This window comes from Ranitomeya variabilis, chromosome 4, assembly GCF_051348905.1.
Source record: "Ranitomeya variabilis isolate aRanVar5 chromosome 4, aRanVar5.hap1, whole genome shotgun sequence".
NCBI classification, from domain to species: Eukaryota; Metazoa; Chordata; class Amphibia; order Anura; family Dendrobatidae; genus Ranitomeya; species Ranitomeya variabilis.
Window position 1 is genome coordinate 722,557,655 of NC_135235.1, and position 24,388 is coordinate 722,582,042.

The 24,388-nt window shown below is 48.4% G+C and overlaps 2 protein-coding genes across 2 annotated transcripts in view; both read left to right on the plus strand.

Moving 5' to 3' along the window:
- LOC143766657 (uncharacterized) overlaps window positions 1-24,388 on the plus strand; it is a 1,190,188-nt gene that overhangs the window by 418,925 nt on the left and 746,875 nt on the right. The window lies entirely within an intron of this gene.
- Window positions 9,056-10,896, plus strand: LOC143767089 (uncharacterized). The gene is made up of 4 exons (XM_077255112.1): window positions 9,056-9,322; window positions 9,912-9,956; window positions 10,458-10,588; window positions 10,679-10,896. The coding sequence occupies exons 1-4, from the start codon at window positions 9,072-9,074 to the stop codon at window positions 10,894-10,896; spliced, it is 645 nt and encodes a 214-aa protein (XP_077111227.1). The 5' UTR covers window positions 9,056-9,071.

Genomic DNA, 24,388 nt, shown 5'->3' on the forward strand with positions numbered 1-24,388 from the left:
AATCTCTTACTGCAGCTCCTCTCCGCATTCCTTCCGGTTCCGCTCTGCTTAGTTTCTGCAGAAATCTAACTGCAGCTCCCCTCCACATTCCTTGTGGTTCCGCTCTGCTTAGCTTCTCTTGCTGCTTTAATGCTCCTATCCACAGCTTTGCGGTTCTCTTCCTGTGTGAACAGGTCCCAACCTGTTCCTTCACACTTCATTTGTTCCTGCTTGTATCCATACCTGCACCTCCTGTGTGAACAGGTCCCAACCTGTTCCTTCACACTTCATTCCTTCCTGCTTGTATCTGTACCTGCATCTCCTGTGTGAACAGGTCTCTACTAGTGTTGAGTGATACCTTCCGATATCCAGAAGTATCAGTATCGGATTGGATCAGCCGATATCCAAAAAATATCGGATATCGCCGATACCGATACCCGATACAAATGCAAGTCAATGGGACACAAATATCGGAATGTAAATAAGCCCTTTCTCTCCTTCTACATCCTGTTCCGGAGGGGGGAAGAGTGTGGGCGGTGCGTGGGCGGACACTGTGCGTGTCTCTGTGTGCGGGCGGGGTCTGTGCGGGCCTGCCGGGGATCTGTGCGTTCCTGCCGGGGGTCTGTGCGGGCTGCCGGGGGTCTGTGCGTGCCTGCCGGGGGTCTGTGCGGGCCTGCCGGGGGTCTGTGTGTGCCTGCCAGGGGTCTGTGCGGGCCTGCCGAGGGTCTGTGCGGGCCTGCCAAGGGTCTGTGCGGGCCTGCCGGGGGTCTGTGTGGGCCTGCTGGGGCTCTGTGCGGGCCTGACGGGGCTCTGTGCGGGCTGCCGGGGCTCTGTGCGGGCTGCCGGGGGTCTTTGCGGGCTGCCGGGGGTCTGTGCGTGCCTGCCGGGGCTCTGTGTGTGCCTGCCGGGGCTCTGTGTGTGCCTGCCAGGGCTCTGTGCGGGCTGCCGGGGATCTGTGCGGGCTGCTGGGGGTCTGTGCGGGCTGCTGGTGCTCGGTGTGGGCTGCCAGGGGTCTGTGTGGACTGCCGGGGGTCTGTGCATGTGTGCAGGCATCGTCCGATGAGACTACAAGTCCCATCGGACGATGCCTGCCACAGTGACAGTGATTGACACATTAGCTACTGATGGGACAGTAGTAGTCCCATCATCCGGCTAATGTGTTGAATGTAAAAAAAACAAAAAAAAATGCATACTACATACATACTACATACATACTACATACAGTACATTCATACATTACATACAATACAGACATACAGTACATTAAACATAGAGTACATACTCACCATTACTTGTCATTTTGATCCCCAAAGCCAGTGTCACCTGTAAAAAATATTAAAATAACAAACAACCAATATACTCCCTGATCCGCAGAAATCCACGAGTGTCCCACGACGATCTCCTTGGAGAATGGCAGCATCAGCTGATGCGACCGCTCTCCAGGGGCCCAGGAACACAATGACGGAAGGTATCCTTCTGCACTATATTCCTCCTCCGCTGTAAAAAAAATAGTCCCTAGTCTCACTTTTGACATTGCTGTGTGAGAAATTTTCCCACGCAGCAATTGCCATAAAGTGAGACTTTGAACTCTAGTAACCTCTCAGTGATGCACTGCAGGAGCCATTGTCTCCTGTCAGTGTGTCACTGAGGGTCCTATAGAGCAGTGACATCACCCGATGTCACTGTTCTATAGGGGAGATCGTCGTGGGACACTCGTTATTAATTGGACTACGGCGGACAGGTAGTATACGGTTTATTATTTTACGTTTTTTGCAGGCGCTGAAGTATGGTAAGTAAGTATGGTTAAATGAAGAATATTAAAATACTTTTTTACTAATGTGTGTGTGTTTTATTAACCCTTTATTACTATTGGATTAATAATGGATAGGCGTCTTATTGAATATATGCCCCGCCCACCATTCCAGGAGTAAGCAGCACTGAACATGAGCTCCTGAACTTTCATCACTTCATACCTTGTAATGAGGAAACTTTAGGACATAACCTGAAAAAATTAATCCCTGTGGATTACAGAAGTGAGCCGGACTAAAGATCTTTATGAAAAAGGAGGGGAAAAAAAGTCTTAAAAGGACCAAACAAGAATCTCCTGGCGGACAGACAGCAGGCAGAACCAGGTCTGTCATCCAGAGGACAGCACCCTCAGGTAGGACCATCCTCAGCCTCATCACACTCATAGTCTTGCTAGAACTTAAAACTATCAGAAATAAGGATTAGAATTATAAAAATGGAAAATTTTAATTTGGAACAAAAGAAACAGAACAAAGTAAATGCAGATAGCAGAGAGCTGGGGACACAAGCCTGCTGGGGGTCAGAAGGGCAGAAGAGCATTCAAGCAAAGAAAACCATAAAAACTGCCACAATTAGAGAAAACCCAGAGACCCTCTATGCTGACTTTACATCTAGTGAGGAAGATAAAAGAAAAACCAATGTGTTATTCGTCACAGAACATCTCCTGGCCTGGCAAACCGCCCTGTGCAAACATTATAAATATACAAGCAAGTCTGATATCAATAATGGCCGACAGATCAGAGTCAGAAACCATGAAGATGACGAGTGCTGCTCACTTACCATCACTCTGTATAACAATGGCACCGTCCTGGTACAAGGGACTGAGTACAATCTGCAGCAATTTGAAGACAGATTCCCTGATATTAAACTCCAGGCCCAAACTCACAAAGTACAACAAACCCCAGACACCTCTGGTGTCTGCAGCACTACAGAGACGTCCAGAGACACCACTGCCCCCAATGCTTCACACCCCAGACCCTCAGAGACTGTCTATCTCAACTAGAAAGAGACTTTGTACAATTTAAGGAAGAATATCTGAGAAACACTGGTGACAGAAATGCTAATGACCCAGCAATTAATGAGATAAACAAACTGAAATATGAATACAGGTCGGCTCTGCAGGAAATAAGAGCATCAATGTGTGAACTGCAGCAAGAAAATGCCAGACTGAGGCAGGAGATAGAAAAGTTACAGACACCAACCCCTGGACATTTGAGCCAGGAGGGGGACATAGAAACGTGGAATGCAGAGCACATGACCTCCACTGGCCAGAAGGCTGAGAGGCCTAATAACCTCAATATGGAGGAACCCGAGTCTAATAAAAGGGAGACAGAAATAAGACCCATAGCAGAGAGAAGAGAACCTGCCATCAGCACAATCTCCAGCACAGACCCCCATCACAGGGCCACATCACCCATCCACAACGTTACAAAGTCCTTATACCGTCCTCATAATGGACTCAAATACCTGAATACACGGTGGCTATTCCCAGGAAAGAGGGCCAATAAAATCCGCTGTACAACTATTGAGCAGGCGACAGCAGTCATCAATAATCCACGGTTTACCAACCCAAACCATATCACTATACCCAGCGGCACAAACAATCTGCCAGACCAGCACCAGCAGATCTCAGGACACCTGACCCAACTAGCAAAGACGGCACAACTAAAATTCCCTGACAGCAAAATCATTCTGTCATCTCTGCTCCCAAGAAAAGATATATCCAGCCACACCATCCAGAATATCAACGCGGACCTAACCGCAAGAATGAAATCTGTGCCAGGAGTGATTCTGGCACAACACCCCTCCATAAATCACCATCACCTCCATGACAGCAAACACCTGAATAAACTAGGGGTCAGCCTTCTGGCCAAAGAGCTGAAGGACATTGTACTGAACAGGGACCCTAGGCCTGAATCCAACACCAACCACAATCTCATGGAAAGACCCTCAACAATGAAAAGGCAGGAAACCACAACTACAGTGGGGCAAAAAAGTATTTAGTCATTCAGCAATAGTGCAAGTTCCACCACTTAAAAAGATGAGAGGCGTCTGTAATTTACATCATAGGTAGACCTCAACTATGGGAGACAAACTGAGGAAAAAAAATCCAGAAAATCACATTGTCTGTTTTTTTATCATTTTATTTGCATATTATGGTGGAAAATAAGTATTTGGTCAGAAACAAAATTTCATCTCAATACTTTGTAATATATCCTTTGTTGGCAATGACAGAGGTCAAACGTTTTCTGTAAGTCTTCACAAGGTTGCCACACACTGTTGTTGGTATGTTGGCCCATTCCTGCATGCAGATCTCCTCTAGAGCAGTGATGTTTTTGGCTTTTCGCTTGGCAACACGGACTTTCAACTCCCTCCAAAGGTTTTCTATAGGGTTGAGATCTGGAGACTGGCTAGGCCACTCCAGGACCTTGAAATGCTTCTTACGATCCACTCCTTCGTTGCCCTGGCGGTGTGCTTTGGATCATTGTCATGTTGAAAGACCCAGCCACATTTCATCTTCAATGCCCTTGCTGATGGAAGGAGGTTTGCACTCAAAATCTCACGATACATGGCCCCATTCATTCTTTCATGTACCCGGATCAGTCGTCCTGGCCCCTTTGCAGAGAAACAGCCCCAAAGCATGATGTTTCCACCACCATGCTTTACAGTAGGTATGGTGTTTGATGGATGCAACTCAGTATTCTTTTTCCTCCAAACACGACAAGTTGTGTTTCTACCAAACAGTTCCAGTTTGGTTTCATCAGACCATAGGACATTCTCCCAAAACTCCTCTGGATTATCCAAATGCTCTCTAGCAAACTTCAGACGGGCTCAGACATGTACTGGCTTAAGCAGTGGGACACGTCTGGCACTGCAGGATCTGAGTCCATGGTGGCATAGTGTGTTACTTATGGTAGGCCTTGTTACATTGGTCCCAGCTCTCTGCAGTTCATTCACTAGGTCCCCCCGCGTGGTTCTGGGATTTTTGCTCACCGTTCTTGTGATCATTCTGACCCCACGGGGTGGGATTTTGCGTGGAGCCCCAGATCGAGGGAGATTATCAGTGGTCTTGAATGTCTTCCATTTTCTAATTATTGCTCCCACTGTTGATTTCTTCACTCCAAGCTGGTTGGCTATTGCAGATTCAGTCTTCCCAGCCTGGTGCAGGGCTACAATTTTGTTTCTGGTGTCCTTTGACAGCTCTTTGGTCTTCACCATAGTGGAGTTTGGAGTCAGACTGTTTGAGGGTGTGCACAGGTGTCTTTTTATACTGATAACAAGTTTAAACAGGTGCCATTACTACAGGTAATGAGTGGAGGAAAGAGGAGACTCTTAAAGAAGAAGTTACAGGTCTGTGAGAGCCAGAAATCTTGATTGTTTGTTTCTGACCAAATACTTATTTTCCACCATAATATGCAAATAAAATGATAAAAAAACAGACAAAGTGATTTTCTGGATTTTTTTTCCTCAGTTTGTCTCCCATAGTTGAGGTCTACCTATGATGTAAATTACAGACGCCTCTCATCTTTTTAAGTGGTGGAACTTGCACTATTGCTGAATGACTAAATACTTTTTTGCCCCACTGTATATCTAAGGAAGCTGGAAACAAACACACTCACCCAAAATCTGACCATCAGAGGAGAAGACCACCATGGAGGAGACCACCACCGATCTCGCACAGAGACATACAAAACAGAGGCATCCAGAGCAGAGATATACAGAGCAGAGACATCGCGGAGATCAGGACTCTGCTCAACACATTGTGCAGGAAACTAATGTGACTGGATAGAACATCATTACTAAACCAGTCAGAGATACGGTGTGTCGTACACAGCCACACTCATTACAAAGAATACTCACAGAAGTGATATATATAAAAAAAATGACTTGATTTAAAATTAGCAGCTGGAACATGCACGACCTGAACACCTCGGTGTTTGGATGTAAAACAAATGACACAGATTTTATACAAAGACTGAAAAACATAGACATTCAGATTCTCCTAGAAACATGGACCAGGGCCGAAAATGAATCCCTGGTGCCCAACGGATACAGGGAAATCTGTGTCCCTGCCCTGAAAAATAAGAACATTAAACAGGGCCGCTGCTCAGGAGGAATACTGATCTGGCATAAAAAAGAGCTCCACCAGTACATCAAACCGGTGAAAAGAGGAGACAGCCACATATGGTTTAGAATCAGCAGCTCCATCCTCACCGCTCAGTCTGATTTCTATGCCTGCGCCATCTCTTTACCACCACCAGAGTCACCCTACTTCAATACAGAGAGCTTTGAGATCTTACAAGAAGAAGCCCCCCATTTTCAGGCCCTGGGCAAAGTTCTCATCATTGGAGACCTCAACGCAAGAACTGGAAGAGAAAAAGACTTTCTGACCACGGATGGAAACATCTACATTCTTGGAGCAGAGGCTGACAGCCATGACTCAATACACATGGAGGGAAACAGCCACGACAGTACAGTCAACAAAAGTGGCAAAAAGATACTGAACGTATGTAGAAGTTTAGGACTTCATATTCTTAATGGCCGTACCAAGGGAGACTCCCAAGGAACATATACATTAGACTCCCATGTAGGAAGGAGTGTAGTAGATTACGCCATTACAGATATGGACATGGAAAATATCGGCGGCTTCATAGTCACCCCACAAACGCACCTGTCAGATCACAGCCAACTTCTTCTGTACATAAAATCTACAGAGAAACCATCGGCACAAAAGCCTCAGCAGACAGGCCTCTTCAACCTGCCTCCATCCTATAAATGGTCCAAGACGTCAGCAATAAAATATCAAGAGGCTCCCAGCAGACCCAGAATACAGGAGATGCTCCACCACTTCTACAACTACGAGTACAAGCCTAACCCAGAAGGAGTGAACTAAGCTGCAAAAGACCTCAATGATACATTCTACACCATGGCCGAACTGTCCGACCTGAAAAAAGTCAACTATAAGAGACCAAAAGAAAAACAGACCAATGGTTGGTTTGACAGAGAATGTAAAGCCATACCGAAGATCCTGAGAACAGCCTCAAACAAGAAACACAGAGACCCCAACCATCCGGGTCTGAGGGTTGCCTATGACGCTATACAAAGGCAATACAAAACAACCCTCAAGAGTCAGAAGCAGAATTACATCTCCACCAAACTTAACCAACTGGAAGACGCCCTCCAAGATAACTCCTTCTGGGAACTATGGATCCACATGGGCACAAAAACAAAAAAAACAACATCCATATCCAAAATGGCAATATCTGGCTTCAGTACTTCAGCGACCTCTACAAAGACATCCTGAAAGGAAGAACTAAACCAAGAACACAAAAACATAACGGAAAAACTAAAAGCTATGGAAGAAAAGGTCAAACATTTCCAAAACCCACTGGATACACCAATCACACTTCAGGAAGTTACAGAGAGAGCGAAGCACAGGAGAGTTGACAACAAGGGAGAATAGCTACGACTGGTCTACCTCCCCGACAGAGCGCAGATACCGGTAACCGGAAGACCGAGGTTGTATCATACTCTAGGAGGCACAGCAGAAACAGGTAGGACAGCTAGACTACATGTAACTTGTCTGCCCTAACACCCAGGAGACACAGTGACACAGAGCCCGGGTCGTGATAGAGACCCTGTAAAAAGGCTCGAGTCACCTGTCATATGGGTTTGAGTCCTACCTAAAGGGGGACAGAGAGAATTGAGAGGACCTTATCAGAAGCCATAGGCAGTAAGGGACTACAATACCACAGCACTAAAAGGAAGGTTTTTAACGCCACCTGGTTAAAGGGGACTCTGAACTCGCTTCCAAGCTGGCCGGACCCTGCCTGTACCTGTGATCTTGTGCACTGGACTGGGGCTGCCTGCTACTATCAGTAAACCAGGTAAAGAGACTGCAAACCTGTCTCCTCCATTCTTTATCACACCACTCACCATCTTCATCTACTACACCGTGGGAGCCCTTGGGACCCAGCTTCACCTGTGGGAAGCTATACCATCCCACCTGCCATAACATCACCCCAGTGGACCCCTTAAAGCAGCGTCAGTCATCCCTGACCGAATACCACAGGTGGCGTCACAAACTCTTATTATCTCACAAATCCCTTTTAAAGACTGTCTCCTTAACATGGGCACCCAGAGCCACAGATCGGGTAGACACCCCCGTGATGCATCCCTTTAAGTACCGGACCCGGTACCGAGTACCCCTCGGCCCTGGCGGGCGTTCCAGGTACGGAGCATCCAACTCCTGTTCCCACTGTTAAAGAGAAATTAATATTCACTGCATTCCACGCCCATGGGCATGGAGGGCAATGAATATTAATTTCTCTTTAATAATGGTATCTTGGTATGATTTCCTCCCAACCCCGATCCTGGTATGTATGGCCCCATCCCTATCCTGGTATGCAGGGCCACCATCTAGTCCTAATATGCAAGACCCCCATCTCGTCTAGGTATGCAGGGCCCCCATCTCGTCCTAGTATGCATGGCCCCATCCCCATCCTTGTAATTGGCCCTCAACCCCATCCTGGTTTGCATGGCCCCATCAGAAAACGTTAAAAAAATAAACCATTACACTTACCTACCCGGCTCTCCCTTGCAGCATCCTGCTCTGGAGCCAGCAACTGCTTTATGCTTGTAAGCAGCGCATGGCAGGGATGTCATGTGCTGCTCACAAGCAGCTGCCGGGACTGTGCGTGCAAAGAGCAGTGAGTATTCATTGCTCTTCAGTAGTGCGCAGTGTCACCCGGAGACTCCATGCTGCTGCAGGCGGTCATGTGTGCCAATACTTAAGAGAAATGAATATTCATGAATACTCACTGCTCTCTGCGTGCAGTCCCCGCTAGAATTCCAGCATCTGTGCTCTGCTTTTGAGGAACGCATGACATCAGTGGCATGCGCTGCTTACAAGCATAAAACGGTTGCTGGCACCGGAGCAGGACGCTGCGAGGGAACGCCGGGTAGGTAAGTGTAATGGATTTTTTTATAACGTTTTCTGATGGAGCCATGCATACCAGGACCAGGAAGGGGGCCAATCATACCAGAACAGGGTTGGGCCATGCATACCAGGGCAGGGATTAGGGAGCCATGTGTATCAGGATGGGGCTGAGGGGACCATATATACCAGGATAGGGGATATTAAGTACAGAATTGACCACATTTTTTGCTTCAATTTTTTTTCCCTAATTTCCTCCTCTATAAACTAGGTGTGTCTTAAAGACCGAAAAATACAGCATATATCAGGAATGACTTCTACAAGGCATTTCGAACAACTTTTTTGCAAGATGTGCAAGACTTTACAGCGCAAATTATCTAGACATCTGTGCAAGTCCTGCATGAAAACGGCTTCTGTAGAGGAGCGCAACAACGTTTTGGTGGAAGCCAAGAGGAAACAGCGCAACATAATTAGATATTTATCTGCAGTTTCATATGACTCCCTCGATTTCAAGAAGAGCAAGTTTGAAGATCCCAAGGAATTTTTTGCTGATTTTTTGGAGAGACAAGGATGCACGGTCTTAAATAAGCCCTCAATTAGGTAAATATATAGTTCCTTCTACCCTTATGAGAAGCTGGGTGGCAGATATACATGTGTGACAGAAGAAGGTGGAGATCTGGGTAGCAGATATAGATGCATGATAACACAGAAATAGCCTATGATTAAAGATGCCTATTTTTTTCAGTGATGTAAATCTGTGTTTGTGTTCTGAATAAGATGCAGTTTTAGCGTTCCTCAGGACAGATTAAGGCACTAAAAAGCAGTGTGAACATGCTTTAAGTTACAAAAAAAAAAAAAATTAAAAAGGGGTTTACTGTATTGACTTTGTCAGGGTATGATCACAATGCAGTTTCTGACTCGGTCTGTGCCAGGGAACATGCAAAAGTTGCGTCCAATTTTTTTGAATAAAGATATGGATTTGTGCACCCATCTATGACAACCGCTTCCATAAAATCAACTTGTCAAGAGACAAGCCAATAATGTATTAGTGCTCCATGACAGGTAACCTGTCCTACAGCAATGGAAAGCTGGGCGGCATATACAGATGTGAGATGCTGGGTGGAAAGCCAAGTGGCAGATATGAATGTTTTTACAAAGTACCAATACAGATTTAAATTAATCTCCTTAGGATAGCAGATTGTGAAGTTACCGGCATCAGCGGTGAAACATCTCAGTAAGTTCCATTTATCATTTGGCCTATGTACTGTATCGGTAACAGATGAAATATTATCAGTAGGCATGGGCAGATATATCTGTGGATATCAGTTATTTAATCGGATAACAGGGCACACGGACACAGTCTGGATCATCTCCGTATCTGGTGAATATATACATGCCAACTCATAATGTATGTTATTAGGCAGTCACTGCCAGCAGGTACACAGGGTAGTCATCTTCTCTTCCCGGTCCCTGGGACCTCAAAAACCTGGTAAATGGTGTTTTTTTTTGGGTAGTGATGGGTACGGAGGAGGTCTGGCCAAACAAGGTGGCTGGGAAGTTCTCACCTTGTCTCCGGTGATGCAGCATGGATGTCTCTGCGTATGGATAGTGTAGTCAGATCTTGATCAATGGCATAGCTTGAAGCTCATGGGCCTTGATGAAAATAGTGTTTGACATCAATTATAAGCAAAGAAAACCTCTACTATGTGCCCTAATATGTCTACATCCGTTTCAGGTTACACCTGCGAAAACATTTGTCAAAGGCCGGGCTGCAACAGAAACACGATTTAGCATCTCCTACACTGACAAGATTTAAGGAATATTTACAGAAGACCCACTCAGAGATGTCTGTGGAGCGAATGGCAAGTTTGCTGCGCTGTCAGGTTGCATGTAGTTGATTAATGCGCCTTAAAATACTCCAATCCTAATGTATGTCGTGTTCTCAATTTCAGGTAGACAATGTTGCCAGATTTCTTTATTATGTCAGCCCCGAGGAAATCACCCTGGATTTTCTGAAGGAATTTGATAAGACCATGGCATATTTTGATGCACTGTCAAAACTAAAAACAGCTGAAAACACCCTGAAAAAATATATAGGAAATGTGCGCCAACTGGTAATTTTTCTGACTGGTGACCTGGATGAGGAAACCAAAATCCACGCAAAATCTTTTTAAGAGGGATTAAAAAAAATTGAACAGGGACTCAATGAGAAGAAACCTAAAAGCCTGAAAAGGGGGTAAGCATTGGATAGTCATTGCTTTGTATTTTCTGCAAATTATCCAAGTATTCATACCGAATGTATAGATGTGAAAGTAACTGCAAATGTATGTAAAGCGCTATGGAATTAATATTAACGAGTGATTGTGCTTCCTTCTGGCGCGTGCTGTGATTACGAACCACGCAATGGGGTGTACCCATGCACCAGACTGGCGTATATGCAGACTAATAGCAAATATAAGTACCTCTCCTACCACTCCTACCTTGTGTATGAAAAAGCTCTGTTCGGGTAGAGCTATCCAATAGCGCTATTTCTAAAAGAAATGAACGGGTAGAGCTATCCGGTAGCGCTATCCATGAAGAAAGTGAACGGGTAGAGCTATCCCATAGCCCTAATCCTAAAGGAAATGAACGGGTAGAGCTATCCCATAGCGCTATTCCTAAAGGAAATGAACGGGTAGAGCTATCCAATAGCGCTATTCCTAAAGGAAATGAACGGGTAGAGCTATCCAATAGCGCTATTCCTAAAGGAAATGAACGGGTAGAGCTATCCAATAGCGCTATTCCTAAAGGAAATGAACGGGTAGAGCTATCCGATAGCGCTATCCATGAAGAAAGTGAACAGGTAGAGCTATCCCATAGCCCTAATCCTAAAGGAAATGAACGGGTAGAGCTATCCAATAGCGCTATTCCTCAATGTTCATGAGCATAAGCCATTTCACATGGTTGAGTGCACTTGGGATCTGCCCCCAAGGCCCTGCCCATGCCCAATGTTTGGTCCGTAGACTGCGGCTAGGAGTTAGTCCCGCTTTTGTGTACAACATTTTTTGGCTTTTACAATTGTTAAAAAGCTTAATAAAATACTTCTTTGTACACACAGTTGACAGTAAACCATTTGTCAATGTTAGGAATAAGTTTACCTTGCTTCTGTGTCTCAAATATTTTGACCCTTATTTGTTGGCTTTTCCTTCCCCTGGAGAAAGCCACATATAACTGCCCATGTGAAAAAACTGGGAGAGGCAAATAAATTCCTACAATATCCAAGGACTGTCCCTGAGATTTATTGATGGTCATTGCAAAAGCCAACATGACAGGAAACTGACGCCGTCGCATCTGGACTGGCAAGTTTTTATCTTTGGAAATCAGGTCAATTCTTGGAATAAGAACTGTCTGACGCTTTGCTTTTTCATTTAAAGCAACGGCATGAATAAGGTTTGCTTTTAAGCTTTTCACATAAAGCCTTGTGCCATTACCAAGGCCACGCTTTCTGTTAAGATTACGCAGGAGCATTATTACAGCTCCTGGTTCAGCTTTAGTTCATGAAGAGGCATCCCAGTGGGATTCAAAGGGTAAAGAAACTCTACAGGGTAATCTGTGAGAATCACACCCTCCTCTTCAGCAATTGTGTCCACAGAGCGATATGTTGCGTGTTCACTTTGAACTTGACTAAGAATTTTGTCGTTCAAGGCGTGAACGTCATCATTCAATGGTGTAAGAATTGCTTTATTAGCAATTGCTTCTACCATTGCATCGGTAATCTCAGTTGAGTTGCCAAAAATAGCTGTAATTAAATCATCCTCTTCAATAAAAGAATTCGGGATTTCAATTGTGTCTTCTGGTAGATCATATACATTTGACAGCTCTCCAGTGGCGTAACTACAAAGTTATGGGCCCCGGTGCGAACTTCCAAATGGGGCCCCCCCCCCCTACCTCCGTGACGCCCCCCCACCCCCTTCCCCTAGATACGCCTCGGACTGTTGCAGGAATCTCCTGCACTGCAACATGGTGTTGGGTGCCAGCACAGCCCGCACAGTGGTATATCCAGCACAGCCCGCACAGTGGTATATCCAGCACAGCCCGCACAGTGGTATATCCAGCACAGCCCGCACAGTGGTATATCCAGCACAGCCCGCACAGTGGTATATCCAGCACAGCCCGCACAGTGGTATATCCAGCACAGCCCGCACAGTGGTATATACAGCACAGCCCGCACAGTGGTATGTACAGCACAGCCCGCACAGTGGTATGTACAGCACAGCCCGCACAGTGGTATATACAGCACAGCCCGCACAGGGGTAAATACAGCACAGCCCGCACAGGGGTATATACAGCACAGCCCGCACAGGAGTATATACAGCACAGCCCGCACAGGGGTATATACAGCACAGCCCGCACAGGGGTATATACAGCACAGCCCGCACAGGGGTATATACAGCACAGCCCGCACAGGGGTATATCCAGCACAGCCCACACAGGGGTATATACAGCACAGCCCGCACAGGGGTATATACAGCACAGCCCGCACAGGGGTATATACAGCAGAGCCCGCACAGTGGTATATACAGCACAGCCCGCACAGTGGTATATACAGCACAGCCCGCACAGTGGTATATACAGCAGAGCCCGCACAGGGGTATATACAGCACAGCCCGCACAGGGGTATATAGAGCACAGCCCGCACAGGGGTATATAGAGCACAGCCCGCACAGGGGTATATACAGCAGAGCCCACACAGGGGTATATACAGCACAGCCCACACAGGGGTATATAGAGCACAGCCCGCACAGGGGTATATGCAGCACAGCCAGCACAGGGGTATATAGAGCACAGCCAGCACAGGGGTATATAGAGCACAGCCAGCACAGGGGTATATAGAGCACAGCCCGCATCTCATCTCCCCCCCCCCCCCCCGATAATGGCCCCACAGTCCGGTGAAAAAGAAAAAAAAAAACTCTCCTCACCTTTCCTTTTGCCCGCGCTGCTCCTGGTGGCTGCAGTCTGCCCAGGACACTGCAGGTGCGCGATGATATGACATCATCGCGCACCCGCAGTGTACTGTCAGAGGCAGAGCGGGGAATGATGGGAGAGGGAGCGTCAGGTGACGCTCTCCTCCATCATTGCATTGAACTATACCGGTGTCATAGACGCCGGTATAGTTAAATGCGGCGGCGGCGGCGGCGGCGGCGGGAGGAACAGTGCAGCGGCCCACTACTGGCATCGGCTCTTCTGGCATTTGCCAGAAGTGCCCGATGTCCAGCCCGGCCCTGCCCTGACCTGCCGGCCCGGGGCCCCTGACCTGCGGGGCCCGGTCGCAATGGCGACCGCTGCGACCGCGGTCGTTACGCCCCTGCAGCTCTCCATTGCCAAGTTTCAGTATCCATGAGTTGCACTTAACTACGTCCTGAGACATTCTCATATTCTGTTGTAACTGGAACCGTGAAAACTGATTCTAGGATTTTGAGTATTTAATGGTGAACTGTACAATTTGGGCTCTTTTTCCACCTTCCACTATTGGTACGGGTTGACGAAAGTCACCAACATTTATGAAAACTTTTCCAGCAAATGGTCTTTTTTTCCCCACATATGTCTTGGAACAAATTATCAACAGAGTTCATATTAAAACAGGGAGTCATTGTTACTTCGTCCGAAATAACGACAGATGACTCCCTAAGCTCCTTTGCTTGAAGTGAGGTTGGCTTAATTTTTGACACTGTGGTCTCATTTGTTGCAATTGCAAGGCCAAACTTGGAATTGTAGGTGCTACTCTTTTGTAGTAATGTAGCCGCCAATCCAGTGGAGGCTACTGAGCAAATAGACTTCTTTTCTGCTTGTAGTGCCTCGGGCAAGCAGTTGTACACAAATGTCTTCCCACTGCCTCCTGGGCCGTTCAGAAAAAAACAGTGTGAGCTAGTGTCGTCTGGCTGTGATGCAGCATTGACTGCTTGCATAATTGCATCGAAAGCTGATTTCTGAGCTTCATTAAGCAGAGCTTTCAATTGCTCAGCCTCCTGCTTTATTGCAGCATAATTTAGTTGGTCCTGTATTTCATCTGGATCATTTACTGGAGTTGGCAATCCGTAGTCAGCACAGGACTTTTTATTGCTTAACAGCACTTCATTAATATCACGAAGAGCCAGTTGCTCAGCAATTTCTAGAGTATACCGCCTGGTGTAATCCTCCATAAATTCGGTTTTATATTTTTGCCATAATGCCAATGGTTTAGCTGGTTCCCCATATACACAAATTATAGCAAATAATTTGGGAAGTTGGTAGGGCATTTGGAAAGCGAATGCATCCGTTATACCGTCTTCCCATTGGGAATTGTCTTCTAAAAGATGAAGATCAATGCACGCATTTTTATACGTGTCATGTACGACTCCATTGACAGTCCTTAAAGGGAGGGTGCCGTGATTTTAGTTTTTGTATTAATAATTATTGATTATATAACCAATGATTTTTAATACAAAAGTAAATGTACTACTTTCATAATTTTTTACTTATTCACTTTTACTGTTACCACTGGAGGCCGCCATTTTCATTAGTGTGGGTGTAAGTGTCTGGGCACGACACTTGCACACCTCACTTACGGCAGCCATGGACATAGGAGCCAACAGTCGGGCTCCGACCGCATCTCTTTCATTGAGGCCGCGCCTCCTGCCTCTCAGCTGTGACTTGGCCACGCCCACTGAGCTGCTACGTCACAGCTGTGAGAGGAGATCGCGGCCACTTTGTTTATTTCCCCCTGTCATCGCTCACACAGCTCAATGCGTGCGATGACAGGAGCTGCCAGGGAGAAGCTGCTGCTGGGAAGCAGGGGCCGAGGTAAGTATCTGCAGCGAGGTGCGGTGATTGCAGCCTGTACTTCGTATTACAGCACACACTGCAATCACTGCTCACTGCTGACCTGTTCAGAGCACAGCAGGGAGATCGTCACACTGCTCTGCCCTGAACATGACTCAGCACTTCCTGGGAGAGGACTGAAGGTAAGTATAGGGTTTTTATTTTCTTATGCATCTACCACTGCTGCCTGCCCCTATATACCACCTACCACTGCTACCTGCACCTATATACCACCTACTACTGCTACCTGCCCCTATATACCACCTACCACTGCTACCTGCCCCTATATACCACCTACCACTGCTACCTGCCCCTATATACCACCTACCACTGCTACCTGCACCTATATACCACCTACCACTGCTACCTGCCCCTATATACCACCTACCAGGGGCGTAACTACCGCGGTCGCAGGGGTCGCAATTGCGACGGGGCCCGCAGTGCTTAGGGGCCCACCCAGTCCAGCAGACTGGGCGGGCTCCTAAGAACTCTAAGCTACAAAATGGGCCGCCGGCCCTTTAAATAATTCTTCCTTACAGGCCCTGCTGCGCGTGCACTCGCGATCACGGGTGGGACTGCACTTGACCCGCAGCAGAGCCCCTCCACCGCAGAGAGCCGCACACCACTACTATAGCTGCCACTGCTCTGTGCGCACAGGACCTGTGATGAGGTCACAGGAGGGGAGGAGTTGGAGTCACATGATCAAGGGCTTCCGTGTAGTGCAGGACAGTAGTGCAGTGCTGGTTGTCATCATGCTGGAGGAGGGTAAGCTTTTGTGTGAGGTCAGGAGGGGTTTGGGTGGATGTAGCAGAGCAGTGTGTGTATGAGGTGTACAGAGCGGAGCCGGGTGTGTATGAGGTGTACGGAGCGGAGCCGGGTGTGTATGAGGTGTACGGAGCAGAGCTGGGTGTGCATGAGGTGTACGGAGCAGAGCTGGGTGTGCATGAGGTGTACGGAGCAGAGCCGGGTGTGTATGAGGTGTACGGAGCGGAGCCGGGTGTGCATGAGGTGTACGGAGCAGAGCCGGGTGTGCATGAGGTGTACGGAGCAGAGCCGGGTGTGCATGAGGTGTACGGAGCAGAGCTGGGTGTGTATGAGGTGTACGGAGCAGAGCTGGGTGTGTACGGAGCGGAGCCGGGTGTGTACGAGGTGTACGGAGCGGAGCCGGGTGTGTACGAGGTGTACGGAGCGGAGCCGGGTGTGTACGAGGTGTACGGAGCGGAGCCGGGTGTGTACGAGGTGTACGGAGCGGAGCCGGGTGTGTACGAGGTGTACGGAGCGGAGCCGTGTGTGTACGAGGTGTACGGAGCGGAGCCGTGTGTGTACGAGGTGTATGGAGCGGAGCCGTGTGTGTACGAGGTGTACGGAGCGGAGCCGGGTGTGTACGAGGTGTACGGAGCGGAGCCGGGTGTGTACGAGGTGTACGGAGCGGAGCCGGGTGTGTACGAGGTGTACGGAGCGGAGCCGGGTGTGTACAAGGTGTACGGAGCGGAGCCGTGTGTGTACGAGGTGTACGGAGCGGAGTCGGGGGTGTACGGAGCGGAGTCGGGTGTGTACGAGGTGTCGCATCTCTGCTTCAGGAAAATGGCCGCCGCGATCTCCATCTGGGCACGCGCGGCATCCTGCGGCCATTTTCCTGAAGCCGCGGCCAGCAGAGCGCCGCTTCTGCGCACGCGCGGCCAAAGGAAGATGGCCGCCCCCACCGATCACCAATGAAATGTCGCACATCACGCTATTTTCACTCCCCTGTGCAGTGGATTTGGGACCTTGGGCATGCGCACACCACTACGCCACCAACGGAAAACTAAGCAAGATCTGGGGGAAGACACCACGCCCATCTGAACAGACCAGCCTGATTGACAGGCGAAAACGACTACTTTGGTAACGTATTTCTGCAGCATAGTTGGGGAATCTGGGTCCACAAAATACACTGTTGCAATGCACAGCTCAGGCCCTATTTAACAGTATTTTTATCTCATACGGAAAAAACGGGGTGACAGGTTCCCTTTAAGAGAAAGCCAAAATAACCCCGGGACAGAAGGCGAGAGCAGGGGGGAGGTGCGGGACAGAGCCGCTTTAGGCTAGTTTCACACTAGCGTTAACTGCAATACGTCGCAAATGCGTCGTTTTGCCGAAAATACGCATCCAGCAAAAGTTCTTGCTGGATACGTTTTTTCGTCATAGACTAACATTAGCGACGCATTTGCGACGCATTGCCAAACGTTGCGTCCGTTTTGCGACGCTTGGGCGTGTGGTAGTGGACCGTCGGGAGAAAAAAACCTTACATGTAACGTTTTTTGCTCCCGACGGTCCACTTTTTCCGACCGCGCATGCGCGGCCGGAACTCCGCCCCCACCTCCCCGCACTTCCCCGCACCTCACAATGGGGCAGCGGATGCATGGGAAAAATGCATCCGCTGCCCCCGTTGTGCGGTGGAGACCACACTAGCGTCGGGAACGTCGGCCCGACGCACAGCGACGGGTTGTTCCCGACGCTAGTGTGAAACTAGCCTTAGTCAGGAGAAGCTGAGGAGCTGCAGCCGGTTTACATCAGCCACCCCTGTACCAGAGAGGAGATTGTGAGTTGTGTATATGAGCTGGTATCTCTGGTGTGTGTGTGTGTGTGGTATCTGTAGTGTGTGTGTGATAACTGTAGTATGTGTGTGATATCTGTAGTATGATGTGTGTGTGTGTGTGATATCTGTAGTGTGTGTATGTGTGTGTGTGTGTGATATCTGTAGTGTGTGTGTGTGTGTGTGTGTGTGTGTGTGTGTGATATCTGTAGTGTGTGTGTGTGTGTGATATCTGTAGTGTGTGTGTGTGTGTGTGATATCTGTAGTATTGTGTGTGTGTGTGTGATATCTGTAGTATGTCTGTGTGTGTGTGATATCTGTAGTGTGTGTGTGTGTGATAACTGTAGTGTGTGTGTGATATCTGTAGTGTGTGTAATAACTGATGTGTGTGTGTGTGTGTGATATCTGTAGTATGATGTGTGTGTGTGATATCTGTAGTGTGTGTGTGATATCTGTAGTATGTGTGTGTGTGAGGCAGCGGCGTAACTACTACGGTCGCAGCTGCAAGCGGCTCTGGCAGGTCAGGGGGCCGTGAGTCCCCTTGAGCCTGTCTCCCTTATGCTTGTGTCCCCATGTGCCAGTCTCCCTTGCCCATTAGTCCCTGTGTGTCCCCATGTGCCTGTCTCCCTTGTCCCCTTATGCTTGTGTCCCTTGTCCCCGTGTGCCAGTCTCCCTTGCCCATTAGTCCCTGTGTGTCCCCTTGAGCCTGTCTCCCTTATGCTTGTGTCCCCGTGTGCCAGTCTCCCTTGCCCATTAGTCCCTGTGTGTCCCCATGTGCCTGTCTCCTATGTCCCCTTGTGCTTGTGTCAGTCTCCTTTGTCCCCTTGTGCTTGTGTCAGTCTCCTTTGCCCACTAGTCCCTGTGTGTCAGTCTCCCTTTCCCACTTGTCCCTGTGTGTCCCCTTGTGCTTGTATCCCTTGTCCCCTTGTGTCAGTCTCTTGCTCACTAGTCCCTATGTGTCCCCTTGTGCCTGTCTCCCTTGTCCTTGTCCCTGTGTGTCAGTCTCCATTGCCCACTAGTCCCCTTGTATCAGTCTCCCTTGCCCACTATTCCCCGTGTGTCAGTCTCCATTGCCCACTAGTCCCCTTGTATCAGTCTCCCTTGCCCACTATTCCCCGTGTGTCAGTCTCCCTTGCCCACTAGTCCGTGTCCCCGTGTGCCAGTCTCTCTTGTCCACTAGTCCCCGTGTGCCCTTTGTGTCAGTCTCCCTTGCCCACTAGACCCCTTGTATCCTTCTCCCCTGCCTCCTAGCCCCCATGTGTCCCCTAGTGCCTGTCTTCCTTGCCCCCTTGTTCCCTCTCCTCTGCCCCCTCGTCACCATTTGCTCGTGTCTTTGTCACTGCCCCTGTATGGAGGGGCTGCATTATACTATGAGGGGGGCTGCATTGTATTCTATGGGGCTTACATTGAATTTTATGGCGGGGGGGGGCCCCATTTGGAAGTTCGCACCGGGGCCCATAACTTTGTAGTTACGCCACTGCCACCTACCACTGCTACCTGACCCTATATACCACCTACCACTGCTGCCTGCCCCTATATACCACCTACTACTGCTACCTGCCCCTATATACCACTGCTACCTGCCCCTATATACCACCTACCACCCCCTATATACCACCTACCACTGCTACCTGCCCCTATATACCACCTACTACTGCTACTGTCCCTTATATACCACCTACCACTGCTACCTGCCCCTATATACCACCTACCACCCCCTATATACCACCTACCACTGCTACCTGCCCCTATATACCACCTACTACTGCTACTGTCCCTTATATACCACCTACCACTGCTACCTGCCCCTATATACCACCTACCACCCCCTATATACCACCTACCACTGCTACCTGCCCCAATATACCACCTACCACTGCTACCTGCCCCTATATACCACTGCTGCCTGCCCCTATATACCACGTACCACTGCTACCTGCCCCTATATACCACTGCTGCCTGCCCCAATATACCACCCACCACTGCTACCTGCCTCTATATAGCACCTACCACTGCTACCTGCCTCTATATACCACTTACCACTGCTACCTGCCTCTATATACCACTGCTACCTGCCTCTATATACCACTGCTACCTGCCTCTATATACCACCTACCACTGCTACCTGCCTCTATATACAACTTACCACTGCTACCTGCCTCTATATACCACTGCTACCTGCCTCTGTATACCACTGCTACCTGCCTCTGTATACTACTGCTACCTGCCTCTGTATACCACTGCTACCTGCCTCTGTATACCACTGCTACCTGCCTCTGTATACCACTGCTACCTGCCTCTGTATACCACTGCTACCTGCCTCTGTATACCACTGCTACCTGCCTCTGTATACCACTGCTACCTGCCTCTGTATACCACTGCTACCTGCCTCTATATACCACTGCTACATGCCTCTGTATACCACTGCTACCTGCCTCTGTATACCACTGCTACCTGCCTCTGTATACCACTGCTACCTGCCTCTGTATACCACTGCTACCTGCCTCTGTATACCACTGCTACCTGCCTCTGTATACCACTGCTACCTGCCTCTGTATACCACTGCTACCTGCCTCTGTATACCACTGCTACCTGCCTCTGTATACCACTGCTACCTGCCTCTGTATACCACTGCTACCTGCCTCTGTATACCACTGCTACCTGCCTCTATATTCCACTGCTACCAGCCCCTATATACCACCTACCACAGCTACCTGCCCCTAAATACCACTGCTACCTGCCCCAATATACCACCTACCACTGCTACCTGCCCCTATATACCACTGCTGCCTGCCCCTATATACCACGTACCACTGCTACCTGCCCCTATATACCACTGCTGCCTGCCCCAATATACCACCTACCACTGCTACCTGCCTCTATATAGCACCTATCACTGCTACCTGCCTCTATATACCACTTACCACTGCTACCTGCCTCTATATACCACTGCTACCTGCCTCTATATACCACTGCTACCTGCCTCTATATACCACCTACCACTGCTACCTGCCTCTATATACCACTTACCACTGCTACCTGCCTCTATATACCACTGCTACCTGCCTCTGTATACCACTGCTACCTGCCTCTGTATACTACTGCTACCTGCCTCTGTATACCACTGCTACCTGCCTCTGTATACCACTGCTACCTGCCTCTGTATACCACTGCTACCTGCCTCTGTATACCACTGCTACCTGCCTCTGTATACCACTGCTACCTGCCTCTGTATACCACTGCTACCTGCCTCTGTATACCACTGCTACCTGCCTCTGTATACCACTGCTACCTGCCTCTGTATACCACTGCTACATGCCTCTGTATACCACTGCTACCTGCCTCTGTATACCACTGCTACCTGCCTCTGTATACCACTGCTACCTGCCTCTGTATACCACTGCTACCTGCCTCTGTATACCACTGCTACCTGCCTCTGTATACCACTGCTACCTGCCTCTATATACCACTGCTACCTGCCTCTATATACCACCTACCACTGCTACCTGCCTCTATATACCACTTACCACTGCTACCTGCCTCTATATACCACTGCTACCTGCCTCTGTATACCACTGCTACCTGCCTCTGTATACTACTGCTACCTGCCTCTGTATACCACTGCTACCTGCCTCTGTATACCACTGCTACCTGCCTCTGTATACCACTGCTACCTGCCTCTGTATACCACTGCTACCTGCCTCTGTATACCACTGCTACCTGCCTCTGTATACCACTGCTACCTGCCTCTGTATACCACTGCTACCTGCCTCTGTATACCACTGCTACCTGCCTCTGTATACCACTGCTACATGCCTCTGTATACCACTGCTACCTGCCTCTGTATACCACTGCTACCTGCCTCTGTATACCACTGCTACCTGCCTCTGTATACCACTGCTACCTGCCTCTGTATACCACTGCTACCTGCCTCTGTATACCACTGCTACCTGCCTCTGTATACCACTGCTACCTGCCTCTGTATACCACTGCTACCTGCCTCTGTATACCACTGCTACCTGCCTCTATATACCACTGCTACCTGCCTCTATATACCACCTGCCACTGCTACCTGCCTCTATATACCACTATCTGCCTCTATATACCACTGCTACCTGCCTCTATATACACCTACCACTGCTACCTCTGTCCTGTGTAGCTAATCTAGTCCTGTGTAGCTAATCTAGTCCTGTGTAGCTAATCTAGTCCTGTGTAGCTAATCCTGTCCTGTGTACTGTGTCCTCAGCAGTCAGTATCACACAGGACAGGATTAGATACACGGCTCAGCAGTCGGTATCACACAGGACAGGATTAGATACACGGCTCAGCAGTCGGTATCACACAGGACAGGATTAGATACACGGCTCAGCAGTCGGTATCACACAGGACAGGATTAGATACACGGCTCAGCAGTCGGTATCACACGGGGAGGATTAGATACACGGCTCAGCAGTCGGTATCACACAGGACAGGATTAGATACACGGCTCAGCAGTCGGTATCACACAGGAAAGGATTAGATACACGGCTCAGCAGTCGGTATCACACAGGATAGGATTAGCTACACGGCTCAGCAGTCAGTATCACACGGGGAGGATTACATACGCGGCTCAGCAGTCGGTATCACACAGGACAGGATTACATACACGGCTCAGCAGTCGGTATCACACAGGACAGGATTAGATACACAGCTCAGCAGTCGGTATCACACAGGATAGGATGAGATACACGGCTCAGCAGTCAGTATCACACGGGGAGGATTACATACGCGGCTCAGCAGTCGTTATCACACAGGACAGGATTAGATACACGGCTCAGCGGTCGGTATCACACAGGACAGGATTAGATACACGGCTCAGCAGTCGGTATCACACAGGCCAGGATTAGATACACGGCTCAGCAGTCAGTATCTAATCCTCTCCTATGCACTCCTCTCCCCCCTGCGTGTCTTTCCCCATTGTGGTTTATTATTTTTGTTGTGGGAGATGAGGGAGTCGAGGATTACGCATTCGGTATGGTTTAAAAAAGATTAATAAAGGACTTTATTCTGGCCGAGTCTTTATTTACAATACAACTATAGGATTAGTAATGGATGTGTGCCTCATAGACGCCTCTCCATTACTAAGCCGTGGGCTTGATGTCACCGGACAATATGGAGGTGACATTAACCCCATAAATGTGAACCCCACTTGCTACCGCTACAGGGCAAGTGGAAATTGCCAGGCAAAGCGCCGGAAAAGGCGCATGTAAAAGGCGGCTGAGAGCTGATGTTTGTAGCTTGGGGGGGACAATATCCATGGCCCCTTCCTAGGATATTAATGTCAGCCCGCAGCTGTCTGCATAGTATTTGATGGTTATTAATTATAGGGGGCTCCGCATCTTTTTTTGGGGGGGTGTCCCCCATTTTAATAGCCAGTAAAGGCTAAGTATACAGTTGGGAGCGTGTGAGTGTGAGCACACCCTCCCCCCCATAGATTAGTACACTGCTCTCCTGAAATACTCTGTGCCCCTGTCACCCTGCTCCTTCCACCATACGTCTCTGACCTCCCTAGAGCAGCACAATACCATATGGATCACGTATAATGCCGCTATATATATTTATCACATAATACTCCCATAAAGTCCACACATTATGCCGAGATATTATATATATATATATATATATATATATATAATCACACATTATGCCGCCAAGTATTGTGTGATCTATATGACGGTATTATGTGTGAAGTATATGGCGGTATTATGTGTGAAGTATATTGCGGTATTGTGTGCTCTGTATGGCGGTATTGTGTGCTCTGTATGGCGGTATTGTGTGCTCTGTATGGCGGTATTGTGTGCTCTATATGGCGGTATTATGTGTGCTCTATATGGCGGTATTATGTGTGATCTATATGGCGGTATTATGTGAGATCTATATGACGGTATTATGTGTGCTCTATACGGCGGTATTGTGTGCTCTATATGGCAGTATTATGAGTTATCTATATGGAGATATTATGTGTGCTCTATATGGCGGTATTATGTGTGCTCTATATGGCGGTATGCTCTATATGGCGGTATTATGTGTGCTCTATATGGCGGTATTATGTGTGCTCTATATGGCGGTATTATGTGTGCTCTATATGGCGGTATTATGTGTGCTCTATATGGCGGTATTATGTGTGCTCTATATGGCGGTATTATGTGTGCTCTATATGGCGGTATTATGTGAGATCTATATGACGGTATTATGTGTGAAGTATATGGCGGTATTAT

Bases quoted from the DNA above. Each gene is read 5' to 3' on its own strand.
- LOC143767089 (XM_077255112.1), top strand. From the start codon at position 9,072: ATGTGCAAGACTTTACAGCGCAAATTATCTAGACATCTGTGCAAGTCC. The intron at 9,323-9,911 runs GTAAATATATAG...TAATCTCCTTAG, and splicing joins TTAAATAAGCCCTCAATTAG to GATAGCAGATTGTGAAGTTA. The intron at 10,589-10,678 runs GTTTGCTGCGCT...AATTTCAGGTAG, and splicing joins GTCTGTGGAGCGAATGGCAA to ACAATGTTGCCAGATTTCTT.